The sequence below is a fragment of the Syzygium oleosum genome, unplaced genomic scaffold (assembly GCF_021117445.2).
Source record: "Syzygium oleosum isolate NSW1041296 unplaced genomic scaffold, Sole_v2.1 Sole_v2.01, whole genome shotgun sequence".
Lineage (NCBI taxonomy): Eukaryota > Viridiplantae > Streptophyta > Magnoliopsida > Myrtales > Myrtaceae > Syzygium > Syzygium oleosum.
In genome coordinates, this window is record NW_026607485.1 from 38,958,742 (window position 1) to 38,974,243 (window position 15,502).

General features: G+C 41.8%; 2 protein-coding genes across 2 annotated transcripts; one reads left to right on the forward strand and one right to left on the reverse strand.

Annotated features, from left to right (window-relative positions):
* LOC115679804 (ankyrin repeat-containing protein At5g02620) lies at window positions 1-4,669 on the forward strand. Its single transcript, XM_030603518.2, has 3 exons — window positions 1-1,056; window positions 2,006-2,415; window positions 3,475-4,669. Exons 1-3 carry the CDS (start codon window positions 609-611, stop codon window positions 4,327-4,329), a joined length of 1,713 nt encoding a protein of 570 aa, XP_030459378.1. The 5' UTR covers window positions 1-608; the 3' UTR covers window positions 4,330-4,669.
* Window positions 4,670-6,215: 1,546 nt separating this feature from the next.
* On the reverse strand, window positions 6,216-12,328 carry LOC115679812 (la-related protein 6B). Its single transcript, XM_030603526.2, has 10 exons — window positions 11,704-12,328; window positions 10,409-10,490; window positions 10,086-10,180; window positions 9,901-9,972; window positions 9,483-9,562; window positions 9,278-9,377; window positions 8,420-8,467; window positions 8,267-8,335; window positions 7,365-7,511; window positions 6,216-6,807 (listed from the first exon to the last, which is right to left on the reverse strand). Exons 1-10 carry the CDS (start codon window positions 12,316-12,318, stop codon window positions 6,556-6,558), a joined length of 1,560 nt encoding a protein of 519 aa, XP_030459386.1. The 5' UTR covers window positions 12,319-12,328; the 3' UTR covers window positions 6,216-6,555.
* Window positions 12,329-15,502: the final 3,174 nt, after the last annotated feature.

Genomic DNA, 15,502 nt, shown 5'->3' on the forward strand with positions numbered 1-15,502 from the left:
CTTTCCTCTCGTGGCCTGGCAATTGAGAAATTCTTAACCCACAAATCCAGATGCTTCTCTCTCTCTCTCTCTCAGAGGTTGTTGTTTTCTGTAAAATCAGCAACAGCCTCGAGAGCCTTTTCTGTGCTAGTACGAGTCCCACTGTAATCACATTGTGAAATCAGCTCCAAACACGGAACTTTAGATTCCCTTTTCTTCGGGTGTCCAAACTCTCTCTCTCTCTCTCTCTCTCTCTCTCTCTCTCTCTCACCTGGGTCTTCCATGAAACCCAGTGGGTAAGCTTTTTTGATCTCATCAAGCTTTCAACTTTTGATCGAGGGCCATCTCTTTTGCTTTTTCCCCTGATTGGGTGTCTCTGTTATCGTCGTCACGGTGAAGTGGGTTAAAGTTTCTGTCTTCAACCTGAGAATCTGGACAAGTTTGCATTTTGGATGTAATCACTGTAGAGACGAGGATTGGGTTTAGTTTGATGGAGAATTAGAGAGACACGGAGCATTTGGGGGCTACCCGTCTTCTTTCTATACGTCTTCTCTGTTTCTGAGTTGTTGTTTTTGCTCTCTGTGTTGATTTGGGATTCAGCACGCACTGGACAGTGAGTTGTGTTGAAGATGGAGAAGCCGGAGAATTCGAGGGAGAAAGAGAGAGAGGGTAAAGGGATAGAAATGGAAAAGCAGAAGAGCTTCGGCAGAGGGTTGATGGAGAAGCAGAAGAGCTTCCGGATAGCCATGGAGAGACAGCTCAGCTTCATCTCCTCCGACAAGAAGAAGGCCAAGGAGTCGCCCGGCAAGCGTGGCGATTCCCCTCTCCATTTGGCGGCTCGAGCTGGCAATTCGAGCAGAGTGAGGGAGATTCTTCAGAATTGCAGTGCAAGTGAATCCAAAAGCTTGCTGTCGAAGCTGAACCTGGAGGGCGAGACTCCGCTTTACGCTGCGGCAGAGAACGGGCACGTCTCGGTGGTGGCGGAGATTTTGAAGTATTCCGATCTTGAGAGCGCATCAATTGCGGCCAGGAATGGATATGATCCTTTCCATATTGCCGCGAAGCACGGCCATTTGGGTATTTCCTTCGTTTGATCCCGTCTCTTACTGTTCTCGCAATTGAATGATCTATGTCATAGTTTCTCAAGGGATGTGTCTAAAGCTCAAGAATGAAACTAAAAACATGACACAAATGGAATTTTTCCTCTGTAATTTATCTGATCTTTAACCTTAAAGATACACAGTGACAGAGCTGAAGGAGACCCTCATCATAATTCCTTTCTACCAGCAGACTAACACTTTATCAGCAAATTTTTGGAGCATCCCACTAGGCCCAAGTAATTCTTTGGTTGCCCGAGTAACAGTTTGCCAGTTGGTTTCTGCAGTTCCTTGTCAAGCATGTAGCTTTTTCCTGATTTCACCAATAGAAATCTGCCTCAATCCTTTCATGTACGGTTATTTGAGCTGTAAATAACCGAAGCATTAACTCTTGGAGCTCAATTTTTCAACTGTTTCTGGTCGATTTTGTCCTCTAACTGCTGCTTCATGCAAAGTTGAGTGTGCCTAGATGTACGCTTACTTACTCGTTTCCCATCTTTGAATAAGAGTGAAGCTTGGTTGGCCCTCTTGTTTTCCCTGTAAGTAATTATCACATGATCCTTATTACTCCTATGCTGTTCTGAAGAAATGCTTGAAATATTCCTTCCTCTGTCCATGTAGTCATCTTTATTTCATTTAGCTGATTCGACATTTGAGTTCTCTTTACTACTGGGTTGTGAGATTTGTTACTCCCTTTGAGGAGTGCAATGCCAATGTGCAAGTGCTGAGCAGTCATCTGGTCAACATTTCTATCATTTCATCATCGTTTGAGTTTATTTAATGATAAAATCCTCTTGTATCTATCTTTTTCTAGCTGTCATTTCACTACATGCCTGATTATACTTGTCTCACTTAATTGGATCTTACAATTGGATTCGATAACTTGTTCTAGACTATAACCTACCTGACCAAAAGAAACTTTCTTGCAGAGGTGTTGAAAGAACTATTGCGTGTATTTCCCAACTTGGCAATGACCACGGACTCTTCTTGCACAACTGCCTTACACACAGCCGCCGCTCAGGGTCACACTGATGTGGTGAATCTCCTATTAGAAACTCACTCGAACCTCGTCAAAATTGCTCGAAACAATGGCAAAAGTGTGCTGCACACCGTGGCTAGGATGGGTCACTTGGAAGTGGCAAGGTCCCTGTTAACGAAGGACCCAAGCAGTGGCTTTAGGACAGACAAAAAAGGCCAAACTGCGCTGCACATGGCCGTGAAAGGGCAAAATGAGGAGATTGTCCTTGAATTGATAAAACCCGATCCCTCGGTTTTGAGTTCGGAGGATAATAAAGGAAATACACCGCTGCACATTGCCACGAGGAAGGGTCGCATACAGGTTTGTACCCTATAAAACCCATCAAATTGTATTCCAGCATAAAGATCCCCCCAAAAACTTTTCATGGCCAAAAACCACAAAAAATACCTGACGTATCAGGACCTGGTCAATGCTCACACTGTCAAACAAATTTTGGTTTTAGGCAATTCCTTCTTGGAGTTGGTGTGACAACAGATGCAAATTTTTCGCCTGCTTACATTGAGGAACTCCGTCATTAGATTACGTTTGTTTTGGATTGCATTGACTCAATCCTTGAGAAATGGATATCTTGTAATTAGGATTTGCAAATTCTGATCAAAATAAAGGCACCAGTGGTCAAGATGTCGTTAAAATGTGACTGAACTTCCAATATGTCTCTAAATCAGGAGAACTTGTAGTGAAGCTGCATTTACTTTGTAAATCATGTGTTTCACTTCATATGGCCAAAAAAATCTCCAATTGTTCCATCACCGCCAATAACTTTAGAATGCAGAAACACAAAGCAGCAGTCTCTAAAGTTCTGCCATTTGTCCATGTGAAAGGTGATATTCAATTTTAGGTAACAAAAAAACACTTATAATTCTTTATTATCGACCAAAAATCGTTTTGTAAAGTGCTCCGCAAAGTATTGAATTTTCCCTGACTTTAGTCGTTTCACTTTGGGTCTCCCTTGACTTATATAATTCATGGCTCAGGGATGGGGGATGGAGTTTCCCATTTGTTTTTGTAATAATATTTTACTTTTTTGCTTGCAATCATGTGATTTGGCTGATTTAACTGGATTTTTTATTTTCGCATCTGAATTATTCTTATTTGCGAGAGTACTTAGGCATTCTGGGTTTTCTTAGTTGTCTATCTAGTATGATGTATTCCTGTTGGATTTGTCAACCATTTGCGTTTGATCCTAGCCTACCTGTGAAAAAAAAACAATATGTTGAGCAATCCATGAATAAATTCAGTGAATGGATCATTCTGACAAAGGGGGAAAAGAACAAAAGAGTGCCTATATTTTACAATGAAACGAGTGTGGATTCCTTGCTTTATCCTAATTATTGTCATATCCGTGTCTAATTCTCACAGATAGTGCGGTGCTTACTATCGGTCCAAGGCATCAACCTAAATCCAATCAACAAGGCTGGGGAGACCCCACTTGATATCGCAGAAAAATTTGGAACTCCAGAACTCGTCTCTGTGCTAACAGAAGCAGGTGCCTCCCATTCCAAAGACTTTGGAAAACCTCCGAGTGCTGCGAAGCAACTTAAGCAGACAGTTAGTGACATTAAGCATGATGTCCAATCTCAACTCCAGCAGACACGTCAAACCGGTGCTAAGGTCCAGAAGATAGCGAAAAGGCTGAAGAAGCTACATATTAGTGGCCTCAACAATGCCATTAACTCAGCCACTGTGGTTGCTGTTCTAATTGCTACCGTAGCCTTTGCTGCCATATTCACTGTACCCGGTCAGTACATCCAGGAAAAAACCGATGGTTCCTCAGTGGGTGAAGCCCATATCGCCAAAAAGTCGCCTTTCATTATCTTCTTTATCTCCGACAGCTTAGCCTTATTTATCTCACTGGCTGTCGTCGTGGTTCAAACATCGGTGGTGGTGATCGAGGAGAAAGCAAAGCGGCAGCTTGTGTTTGTGATTAACAAGCTCATGTGGCTCGCATGTCTTTTCATCTCCATCGCATTCATCTCTCTCAGTTACGTTGTAGTGGGTTCAAGTCAAAGGTGGCTCGCTGTATGTGCAACGTTGATCGGGAGCTCTATTATGCTTACAACAATTGGGTCCATGTGCTATTGTGTCGTTATGCACAGATTGGAGGAGAAAAAGTTGAGGAACATTAGGAGGGCAGAGAGCCGCTCTTACTCCATGTCCGTGGCTTCTGAACCTGATATACTCAACAGTGGAAACAAGAGGATGTACGCACTGTGAGGTCGGCAATTCAGTGCATGCAGTGGCCTATCGTACTAGACATGGATATTAAATAGATGCATTTGGTGTATGGATAAATCATGTGAGGGTAATGTAAGATGCAATGCAAGTTAAGTCTACTATTGTATGGTGATGATGATGATGATGATAGGAGACTACTGAGGTGATCGCGAGATGCGCAGGAGACGCATTGTTCAGGGAGGCAAATCGGAGTCATTCATCTGGAGCTGGCTCTGTATGTGCGGCGCTATGTACAGTTGCCTTCATTAGAGCACTTCGTCTATGTTCTGCTATGATGACTACTACTACTACATAAGATATCATAGGATGTTTGGTCGGAGACTATGGCAGGTAGCAACATTTGAACCATCACAGGGGAGGTTGGGTAAGATGGACCATGTAAGCAGGTTCATTAGAGCTGCGTGGGTGGGTGTGTGAAACTGAACATCAATTATATCCTCTGATATCATCTTTCCCGACTTCAAAATTGAGGGTCACTATTGATGACAAACGAAATCATGGGAACACACTAATACTCGTGGACTATCCCTGACCCCTAACTCTGCACTACAAAACCACAAATACAATTGTCATTTTTCTTGAGAAAATCCGGATCTAGCTTCGGGTTACGTGATGCTTAAAACTGGGTTATGCGATGTTCAAGTTTTGGAGCCTGGACTTTTCTTTCTTCTATTCGTGTCGAGGCTTGTATGAATTCAAGCTGGAAATTCGAGGAGATGTGTATTTGGAAATTCGATCGATGTGTAACTCGGTTCAAATGGGTTGACGCTGCCTATTTCTACTTCTCAATCTAACTATTTAACTAGTGCCTAGCGGAACTGAGACTTCATAACAAATCAAATTAGATCGCAAATATCAGTTGCCCGAGGGCAATGGCTTGAAGAAGCCTGTATACTCCCGGTTTGACTTTTCATTCCATTGATTTTAGGGGTGTGCAAAGAAATCGAGAACTGCCCGGAACCGGACCGGACCGACTGGAAACCGGTGGTTCCTATGAGGACCGATTCGGTTCTCGGTTCTAATTTACTAGAACCGGTGAGTACCGGTCCGGTTCCCGGTTCTAGGCGTGAAACTGCCCACTCGGGCCGGTAATATATATATATATACTTGTATATAATTTTTAAGAAAATTTTCAACCAAAAAAAACTAAATTTTTAGAAAAATGAAAATCATAAAATCCCTAATTTAAAGCTCGACTCTTAACTCCCATTAACTCACGGCCGTGCCTCTAATCGTTTATCGCATGCCTCTCTCGCTCTTGGTCGCCTCCATTTTTAGTGAAACTTGGCAGGACCGGTTCCATGAATCCACCTAGGAATCGGACTCTAATTGTTTATCGCCTCCATCTCTCGCTCTCAATCACCTCCATTTGCGTGAAATTTGATAGGACTGATTCCATGGATGCACCTAGGAACCGGACCGGCGATTCCTAGTTTCAATTTCTCAAAACCGGTCCGATTCCTTGGTAGATCCATGAAACCTATGGGTAGCTCTCGATTCCAATTTCTCAGAACTAATCCTTGATCCGGTTCCTGGGTGGATCCATAGAACCAATAGATTCTCAGTTCCAATTTCTCAGAACTGGTCCGATTCCTAGGTAGATCCATGAAACCAACGAGTAGCTCTCGATTCCAATTTCTCAGAACTAATCCTTAACAGGCGGTTCCATGTTCCAATTGAGAACCGCCCGCCCAAACCTTGCTCACCCCTAACTGATTTCCCTTTTCTTACCATTGTCTGACGCTTCCAATCCAACCTCTACTTTCCCATAATTTATTTAAAATAACTCCGAAGTCTTCGCAGAGAGGATATAAGAGCCAAATGCATCGGCTACAATATAAACGAGTGACGAAGACAAAGCGAAAATCTCAGAAAAGCCATTCCGCAAACCCTTATATTTCTATGTAAACGTTCATGGACTGTTTTTTGCTTTTTCACTTCATGCTCTTTTTACTTTTGTATTTTCCTTTCTACATGATAAAAGCCCGAGAACAGGAATATAAAGTAGTTCTGGACCGGTACATCGTCTCCAAAAATATGAGAGAAGCTTGCAGTAGAACATATCCTTTTTTTAACCAACCCTGGCGTGAGCTCACATGGATTGATAGCCCTCAACACCACACACAAGACGACGACTACTGATCCCTCTTAATATGCAATTTGGTGAATCCCCGTGGCAGTTGAAAGTTCAATCGGGTAACGTGGTCATGTGGTGCTAACTGAGACTGGCTTCCCACGACCCATTGCAAATCCTCTTGTTCCATCTGGCATGCGAGGTCCCGGAGGCTGCTTAGCCACAGTTGCAGTCTCATTACTGGTGAGATTGTTCATAGAAGGTGTCCCCAAATGATTTCCCCGATTATTCTGATGGTATTGACCTCTTCCACGCCCTCTTCCCCGGCCACGGCCCCGCCCTCTCCTCTGCCCACCCTCCCTATCGGTGGCATTCTCCTCCCCCTGCATTATCATGGCATCCAAGTTTTCAAACCGATCCTCAACCAGAAAAAAGTGCTCGATACAGAAGTCAACCGAAGCTCCAAATTTGCGATTTAACTTTTGCACCATTTTAGTTTTAGAATAGACAATTTAAACCAAACCGACCGTAACTACAGTGAAACATTCTATCTGATTGGAAGTCACCTTAATAGGCTTGGTTTTTTTTTTTTTTTTGTGCTTTAAAAATTCCAAACTACAAATAGTTGGGTTCTAAAGTTTCTCCAAAACAAACCATGAACCTTATACATAAGACACCTCTCAGAACAAGGGATGGTTCCTACCTATTCAACATCTTACCTTTTCATCACAACTAGATCTACTCTTTTTTTTTTTGGTCAAAAGAAGTAGATCTACTGATTCACCCAACGGTATTCCCACAACAAAATCCCATAGCCCAATAAACTTATATCTGGAATGAAAAGGCCTAATACACAGCAATTCAACTATTTCTACGTTGATGAAGATTAATAATCATTGCAGCATTGTGTCACACTGACAAAGATTGAGTCAAGACTCACCATATTCCCCTGGAAGTTAGCATCAGATTGCTCAAAAGACTCTTCAAGTTGTTTCTCAGATGGTTGTTGCTCAGATATAGAAGCATCTTCTTCTTCCCAGGGTTCTTCTCCATCATGTCTCTTCCCCCGTGCTTGAGAGGGCTTTGACTAGCAACAGGAAAAACCAACAAAGATGAATTATCCTAGTTTAGCAGAGTGCATTAAAGCCAAACAAATCTTCAATCAAATTTTATTAAGGCATGCATGTAACACAAAATGAAGTGACGATCCCCAGTATTTGTCATCCAGCATTCAGCAAGACTGCAGCAGATATTACCATGCATAGGATGAGAAGTGAAGTGGAACATCGAGGCTTTGAACTAAAAAATTCTAAGAACAATAGAAAATCTGCCATCCCAACTGCATTGAACTAAGACTGATCGAACAGAATAATGTAATCATTTAACAGTCATATTCATTCTTTTTTTTTTGCACAGCATACTGTGAGCATGAAAGTAGCATCTATCCCATCAAAAACATGATGAACTGACATTGGAAATCTTAATGAAAAATGTCAGCTTTAACATTCATTCGTATTCAAGATTTTTTTTGCAACAAAAGCAGTTGAGTGGCAAGTGGCTTTTATGCAGCCAAGAAAAAGGATGAACAGACCCTAGATTCCTAAATGGAAAATGTCAGTTTTTATCAGCAATTCTCTATGCACGATTTTTTCTTCTTTTCACATCATATACGTTTGTCAAGCTTCAAGCGCCATTTATTCAGCCAAAACAGGTACAGGCAGCATTGAATGTGGTCATTTTAAGATTTTAAAAAAGATGGCTGCCTATATTGTTACCATAGATTTACTTAAATTTTAAACTAATGCTTTCCTGCAACTAAAGAAGAAAAAGAGGAAAAGATACCCCGCGTCTATGCATTAAACGGACCCTTAGGCCACTTCTCCAGTTCCCCTCATCATTTAGCTCTTCAACCTGCAATAATAGGACATGTACATTTTAATTATGATGAGAACATTATACATTATGATGCAGCTTATTGATAGATGGAGTACTCACTGCTTTCTCGGCTAGGTCGATAGATTCATATTCCACAAAAGCATGCAACTGCATAAAATATACAATGTCAGATATTAAGGATGGATTAACTTCTACTTTTTGCTTAATCTAAAACTCACGGCTCAAGCAATTTGATTCTTTTTCAATCTGAAACTCCTTAAACTTTCACAGCACTTACATGATGAAACATAGACTCACATTTGATTTTTCATTATAGATTGAAATTTGAATAATATTTTAAATTTTGGCAGAAAATAAAAAAAGTACCATGCAACTGCATAAAATATACAATGTCAGATATTAAGGACGGATTAACTTCTACTTTTTGCTTAATCTAAAACTCACGGCTCAAGAAATTCGATTCTTTTTCAATCTGAAACTCCTTAAACTTTCACAGCACTTACATGATGAAACATAGACTCATATTTGATTTTTCATTATAGATTGAAATTTGAATAATATTTTAAATTTTGGCAGAAAATAAAAAAAGTACCTTTTGCTTTTACTTTAGTCCAAATAAACAGGCCCTAAACTTTCATGAGCATCCTCAACTATAAAAGATTATTGATTATGCTTGATCAAAATTCAACGAAATAGACTGCAGATGGTTATCTTTGTTGATTCCCAAAAGAAATGAACACTGAGAAAAAAGCCACCAGACACTTCATCAATCCATGATTCTACATATAGAATATAAACAAAAAACGAAATAATGCATGAAGTTGCTATAGACTCTCACGCAAGCAAAATAGAGGACCTACCACTACAGTGATTAGAGTTAAACAACATGAAGAAAATCAAGACAATGATAAATCATTTGAAAATCCTCGTTCATCTCCTGAGAGATCGTGCGAATACCTTGTTAGTATAATGCATGCCATCAACCTTTCCTGTTCTGGGTGCTGAAGAAGCTCCACCATTGGAAGCTTGAGGCTGACAGGTACGAATTGCCTTCACACTAAAAAATATGGCTCGATCAAACTCTAGTATTAGGAAGATGGACACTTTATTAAAAGAAAAGTCATTTTTGCAGCCACAATTTCCTGTGAAAAGATTTCACTACCTCCCAACTGCAGAGAAAAGTTTCATAAGGTTCTGGTGGCAATGATCCTCTGGTAGGTTTTCTGCAATGACGACTCGTGACTGCATTTTTCAAATAGAGTAAATAAGATTGATTGAACAATTATGGCCTATCAGATCACTTGATAAAAGGAAGCGAACAACAAGAGACAGTGGCTTCATCCACGACAAGAACTGAACATTAAAATAAAAAAGGGACTGTACACCAATTATCTTGTAAATACAATTGAGCAGAACAAAAACTTAATCCACTCCACCCCTACATCACCCAGCCACAGAGAGAGAGAGAGAGAGAGAGAGAGAGAGAGAGAGAGCAACCAAATTAACTAATTCTCCGGGTACTGGCCCGTACTCAGATACTAAAAGAGTAAAGCTTAAGAGAACCACAAAAGTAAACGTACTTGGAGCTCCTCCATGTCTGACTCGGTCATAGGATACCGCCTTTTAACTTTCTTCCCATCTTCACTAACTACCTGAATAATACAGCACGTCGGCAGCGATTAAATTAGAAGTCAAAAATGAGAAATAAGATCAGAAGAAAAATTAAAGTGCTTCAGAAGATCATGAAATAACAATGGAAACTCACAAGTTTTGACGAGTTCTGCAAAATAGAAGAAAGCTGGGGATTGCTAGTAATGAGGGCTTTGATCTTCTTGAAGGAAGCAACAACGTATATCGGTACTATAGAGAGACAGAAGAAGCAATCAGTACCGCGTCACCTCAGCCAGAAAAGAAGACTCTAGATAGAATGAGCCCCTTCGACGATAAATACTCAACAAAGAAGCTAAGCGACCATATAACAAGTTCAGAAGAATGACTTATGACACATAAATGTCCTAGAATTAGAGCAAGGGACTTGCATATAATATATAATAACATGGCCATAAGACCTAAAGCTACAGATCTTACCATATCCTTCGGGATCTTTGCTTATGAACCTCATCAGATGGTCGGTGGTAGCCAAGTTTATATCACTGAAATAGTACTCCACCTACATAGGAAGCTTTCAAAGCATTAGGGCGACGAAGGTGAATTCCCAAAACAGTTTGAGATTCTAAAGAATCACATGTTTGATTTGGGAGAAGAAGTGATGTGTGCAAGGACTCAAACCAAAATCCAATTCTCCCAGGCAAGAAATTCTCACTCCTAAACCCACCGCCCAAACCGCACACGGTGGGGGAAATGAAAAAGTGAAGCCCCTAAAAGTTGTCGGAATTTATAACTTAAGTACAGCCTCCACACACAGGAGGCCTCAAGAAGGACAGATAAAACATGTGATAGAGGACTATTGGGAAACGCAGCTTTTGTTTCTACGTGATTAACTTCCATGGAACGACACACTCCTTATATCAAATGAACAAAACTAAATTAAACAAAACAATGCGCATGAACCGCTACATGCAGTCACGGGGAACAGTCAGCCAGGCATAGGCTGTTGAGATGGATGCTGTAAGGGCCAATTATCATAATTCATAAGCAAAAAAGCACAAAGGGAAACACTTCCTAAACGATTAGGCATATGATATGATTGAAGGAGCATCACCTCATTAGCAAGGTCATACTTAGTCCATATTGCACAAAAACTGCCTATTCATATCCCATTTATCTGCAAACCGACTTACTATTGAAAACTTACGTCCAACCTGACCGGACATAATTTGGATTTTCATGAGAAGAGCAAGATTATTCACCGGCGAAAGAAATAGAGACAAGCAAAAATGCACCAAATCAATCGGATTCGAGTAAATTTGCAACCTTCAGTGATTATCACGAGTAGATATCTAAGTCACTGGTTGGCAATTTTGGCCAAGAGCACAAGTAGGTCAAGGTTTCAACTTGATTGGGCTTGATGAAAAAGAGCCGATCAGAGATTGTTTTATCAAATTGTAGTATGTAAAGGGCCAATGCGTGGCACGTACAAAGAAATTTGGGTACGCCAAGGCATAGAAATAAGCATGAAGAATGCACTCCTGAGACAGGATCATAAGCTATGAGGTAGAGCTACAGTTACACATCATCGTGACTCGCGATTGAAGAATTTTCAGAGCATTACTCGAAGTTTACGAAGTGTCGGGAAGGTAAGTAAAAGATGATTCGAACTTGGAGTGAAGAGGAGATGAGAAAAATTAGGGGCAGCAAGGAGAACAGTAAGGAAATGCGAAGTGAGAAAAGAGCCGCTGAGAAGCGCGATCGAAGCAAAGTACCTGATTGAGAACCTTCTGGACGGCTTCATCGGAGATGCCGTTCTTGGAGGGGGCGCCCTGATCCTGCTCCGGGGGAGCTTGCTTCTGCTTATGCTTGGGCTGATGATGATGGTGATGCTGGTGATGATTAGGGTTGGGATTAGGGTGATCGCCGCCGCGTCCCTTGTGCACGACCGCCGCGTCTTGATCCGCGCCGCCGTAGAACTGACTGTGAGGATGGTGGTGGGGGTGGGGGTGGTACTGGACGGCGGGGGGAGGGTGGGGGTGGTGGAAGGGGCTCTGCATCGGGAGCAAGTGGAAGGGAGGGGGGCTGGGGCTGGGTGGGTAGACGTGGGGGTGGAGGACGCCGGGGGGCGGGGGCGGGGGGACGGAGAGGCGGTGCTGCTGCTGCTGCTGCTGCTGCTGCTGGGGCGGAGGGGGAGGGGGAGGCTGGAGATCGGGGCGAGAGGAGGGGGCGGAGGCGGAGGAGGCGGAGGAGGAGGAGGAGGAGGAGCCGCGGGGGGTGGGGACGAACTCGGGAGCGCGGGCGTTGAGGCGACTGAAGGATCCGCTGCGGGAGAGGGAGGTGGGTGAAGTGGGGGAATCTAGGGTTTCGGAGGAGGGCTCTTGAGCCATGATTATGGTTGATGATTGATGATTGTGGGGGAGGGGGAGGGGTTCGGTTCGATTTGGATTGGATTGGATTCAAGCGAGCGATGGATGGATGGATGGATGGATCGAGTATCGATGGAGAGAGAGAGGAGGAAGAAGGGGGGGTCGTCGTCTTGGCTCCTCCGGTGAGGGAGGGAGAGTGTGTGGCGTGGGGATGGGGGAGGGGTGAGTGGGAGTGGGGAGGGAGCTGCAACGAGCTCTCACTCTCTCTTGATTGGCCGCGCCTCTCCCTCTTCTCTCCTCTCCATCAAATACACAACACACGCCCCCGACACGGATCGAGAGAGAGAGAGAGAGAGAGAGTTGAGGGGATTTCAATGGTGTCGATCGATGGTGATTGGATTTGGGACTGTGTCCAAAAAGGCTTTTTGGTTTTTGGATTTTTATTGGGGGGTTTTAGGAAGGGAGGGAGGATGGATGGATGGATGGATGACGATCATGGATCGAGATCTTCGTTTTGATTTTTTCTCTCCCGTTCTCCATTGGTGAAAGTTTCTCTCGCTTTTCCTCTCTTTTGATCTTTTCATTTGTTGATGGTGATGTGGGGCCTCTCTCGCATGCACATATGGGGTTCGAGTCCCTACTTCTTTTTCATTTGATCAGCTATCTCATATACATTGAACCATCTTTGTTTGATTCATTACACTTTGAGCAACTTCATTATCATCTTCCTTTTCCTTTTCCTTTTTCCTTTTTCCTTTTCCTTTTTCTTTTCTCTTTACATTTTTACGACTCGGAAAAGTTTTATATATTTATCCGTTCTTTTCTTTTTACATTTTTACGGCTTAGAAAAGTTTTGTATATTTATCCGTTGCACCCCTCTGCCTAGGCGTTCTGGCTCTGTCGCCGGTTTTGGATTCAATTCTTGTCATCATAAGAATTTTGAATGTAAGAGGCCGATTTGAAGAGAGTGCGCCCCTTAAAATCTTTCAGCGACGTGAATTGATCGAGATAGGTGAAGACCGGCCCGAACACCACATTACTGCTGAAATATAAAAAAAGAAAAAAAGAAAAGAAAAGATAGTCGTTCACACCATTTTAACACTTCGGTGAACTTTATAATTGAGACGTGCATTAGTTTATCTAAGTCGATACTTTATCTTGTTAATTAAATCTAAGAAGTGACAGATCTCGCAATACCTAAATATAGATTACCAGAATATTTAAATATTAAACTATACTTTCATACAACAAGCTTAAACTTTTAGAACAGTTGGTAATGATCTCATAAAATCTCACATAGACATTACGCATACAACATTCAAGGCGAAGTTGGTGGTATATATTCCATCGTGATCTCAAGAACTAATTTCATTTCCTTTTGGCCAATGCGCCTTGTACACATGAGCTACTTGTACTTTTGACTCGAACGAAGGCTCGTTCTTACAGTTAAGACTTAAAAAGTTCATATCATCAAGCTCACCCAATTGTATTGTATTGCATATGTTTCAATAATCCGGCCATAAATTTCTCCCGACATTTCGATTGAAACAAATGGAAAACTTGGCATTCTATTCGACCACATGTCATATATTCGACGGTTATAATGATTTTGGTCTACGTAAATTGTGTTCATATAATGTTTTTATGTGATTTTCTAATATAGAAGGGAAGAAAAAGGCCAAGACTTTGCTTACCAAAGTTATGGCCGTGTTAAGCGTCTCTTGACAAAAGAATGCAAATGACACTGGATCTGAGAACTAACCCAGCCAAAGTAAATGATGCTGGACTATTTCAGGAACTTGTGCATCTCAATAGGATTTCGAGATATTTAATCGCTACTTGATTAGTATTTATGTATAGTTAGGGAGAATATAAATTGCTTTTGTCGGGAAAATCCCTTGTGATGTTTTGAAAATAACAAAATAGTCAAAGGTTACAAATGTGTTTAATGGTTGAGTAACCATGTGAAAGATGCACAAGACATTATGCAAATGGTGTCCTAACAATACACATATAGGTTATGAGTTCTCTATCAGTGGTGAACAAGGCATTGGGCGTAGAGTTATCTACAAGCTAGAGTTACCTAAGTAGAAGGTGAACAAGCCTAAAATAGGTAGTTCGGTAAGGCTTGGAGGTACCATGAATAGGTGAACAACAAGGTAGAGCCACAATTGACAATATGCTTGGAAGGACCAAAAGATAAAAGATAGAGTGAAGTTGATATACTTTGCCGATATAAAGGTATGCGAAGTATGAAGTGAAAGATTGACAACAACTGGACGGACCCTCGTGGAGGTGAACAAATCATGAAGAATTGGAAGTTTATGAAGATTTGAAGGTACCAAACAAGGCGAACAGTCTACGGGATATACATAATCATTGTACTCGAAGTGCCCGATAGGAAACAATTGGATATAACCAGGTGAGCAACCAGGTAAAAGATGTACAAGACGTTATGCAAATGGTGTCTTAATACGACGCCTAAAGGTTATGGGTTCTCTATCGATGGTGAATATGGCATTGGGCGTAGAAGTACTCGAGTAAGAGGTAAACAAGCCTAAAATGGGGAGTTCGGTAAAACTTGAAGGTACTATAGATAGGTGAACAGCAAGGTAGAGCCATAATTGTCAATATGCTTGGAAGGACCGGGAGATAAAAGTTAGAGTGAAGTTGATATACTTTGCCGATATCAAACGAGTCCGAAGTATGAAGTGAATGACCGACAAAAACTGGACGGAACTTTATGGAAGTGAACAAATCATGAAGAACATGACTTGGCATGTGTAACACCAGCCTATCAGTCTATGTAATTTCGTGTACAAAATCATTTTTAATGTTATGATAAATAGACTTAAACCCTAGCTACCTAGGTTGATTGCAAATTAAGCAGAGTGCTTTTATGAGTGAGCGACAACTTCATGACAACATTATGAATGTCATAACGCTGCTGCTTTTTTGAATCAATATTGTTTTGCCCATGGACAAATCATTAATTTGAATTAGGGGTGTGCAAAAAAATTGGAAATCGCTCGGACTGCCTGGGACCGCCTGGGACTACCCGGAACCAGTGGTTCCTAAAAGAACCGGTCCAATTTTTAGGAACCGGTGGGTACTGGTTCGATTCCCGGTTCCAGGTGTGGAACTGCCCGCCCACCCACCCGGACCGGACCGAACCGGTAATATAATAATAAATATAATATATTTA

What these genes read in the sequence shown, in the direction of transcription:
- LOC115679804 (XM_030603518.2), top strand. Translation starts at nt 609, where the DNA reads ATGGAGAAGCCGGAGAATTCGAGGGAGAAAGAGAGAGAGGGTAAAGGG. An exon ending in CGCGAAGCACGGCCATTTGG is followed by an intron (nt 1,057 to 2,005) that starts GTATTTCCTTCG and finishes ACTTTCTTGCAG; the next exon opens with AGGTGTTGAAAGAACTATTG. An exon ending in CGAGGAAGGGTCGCATACAG is followed by an intron (nt 2,416 to 3,474) that starts GTTTGTACCCTA and finishes TAATTCTCACAG; the next exon opens with ATAGTGCGGTGCTTACTATC.
- LOC115679812 (XM_030603526.2), bottom strand. Translation starts at nt 12,318, where the DNA reads ATGGCTCAAGAGCCCTCCTCCGAAACCCTAGATTCCCCCACTTCACCC. An exon ending in CTTTTCTCTGCAGTTGGGAG is followed by an intron (nt 9,378 to 9,482) that starts GTAGTGAAATCT and finishes CATATTTTTTAG; the next exon opens with TGTGAAGGCAATTCGTACCT. An exon ending in TCGACCTAGCCGAGAAAGCA is followed by an intron (nt 8,336 to 8,419) that starts GTGAGTACTCCA and finishes CTATTATTGCAG; the next exon opens with GTTGAAGAGCTAAATGATGA.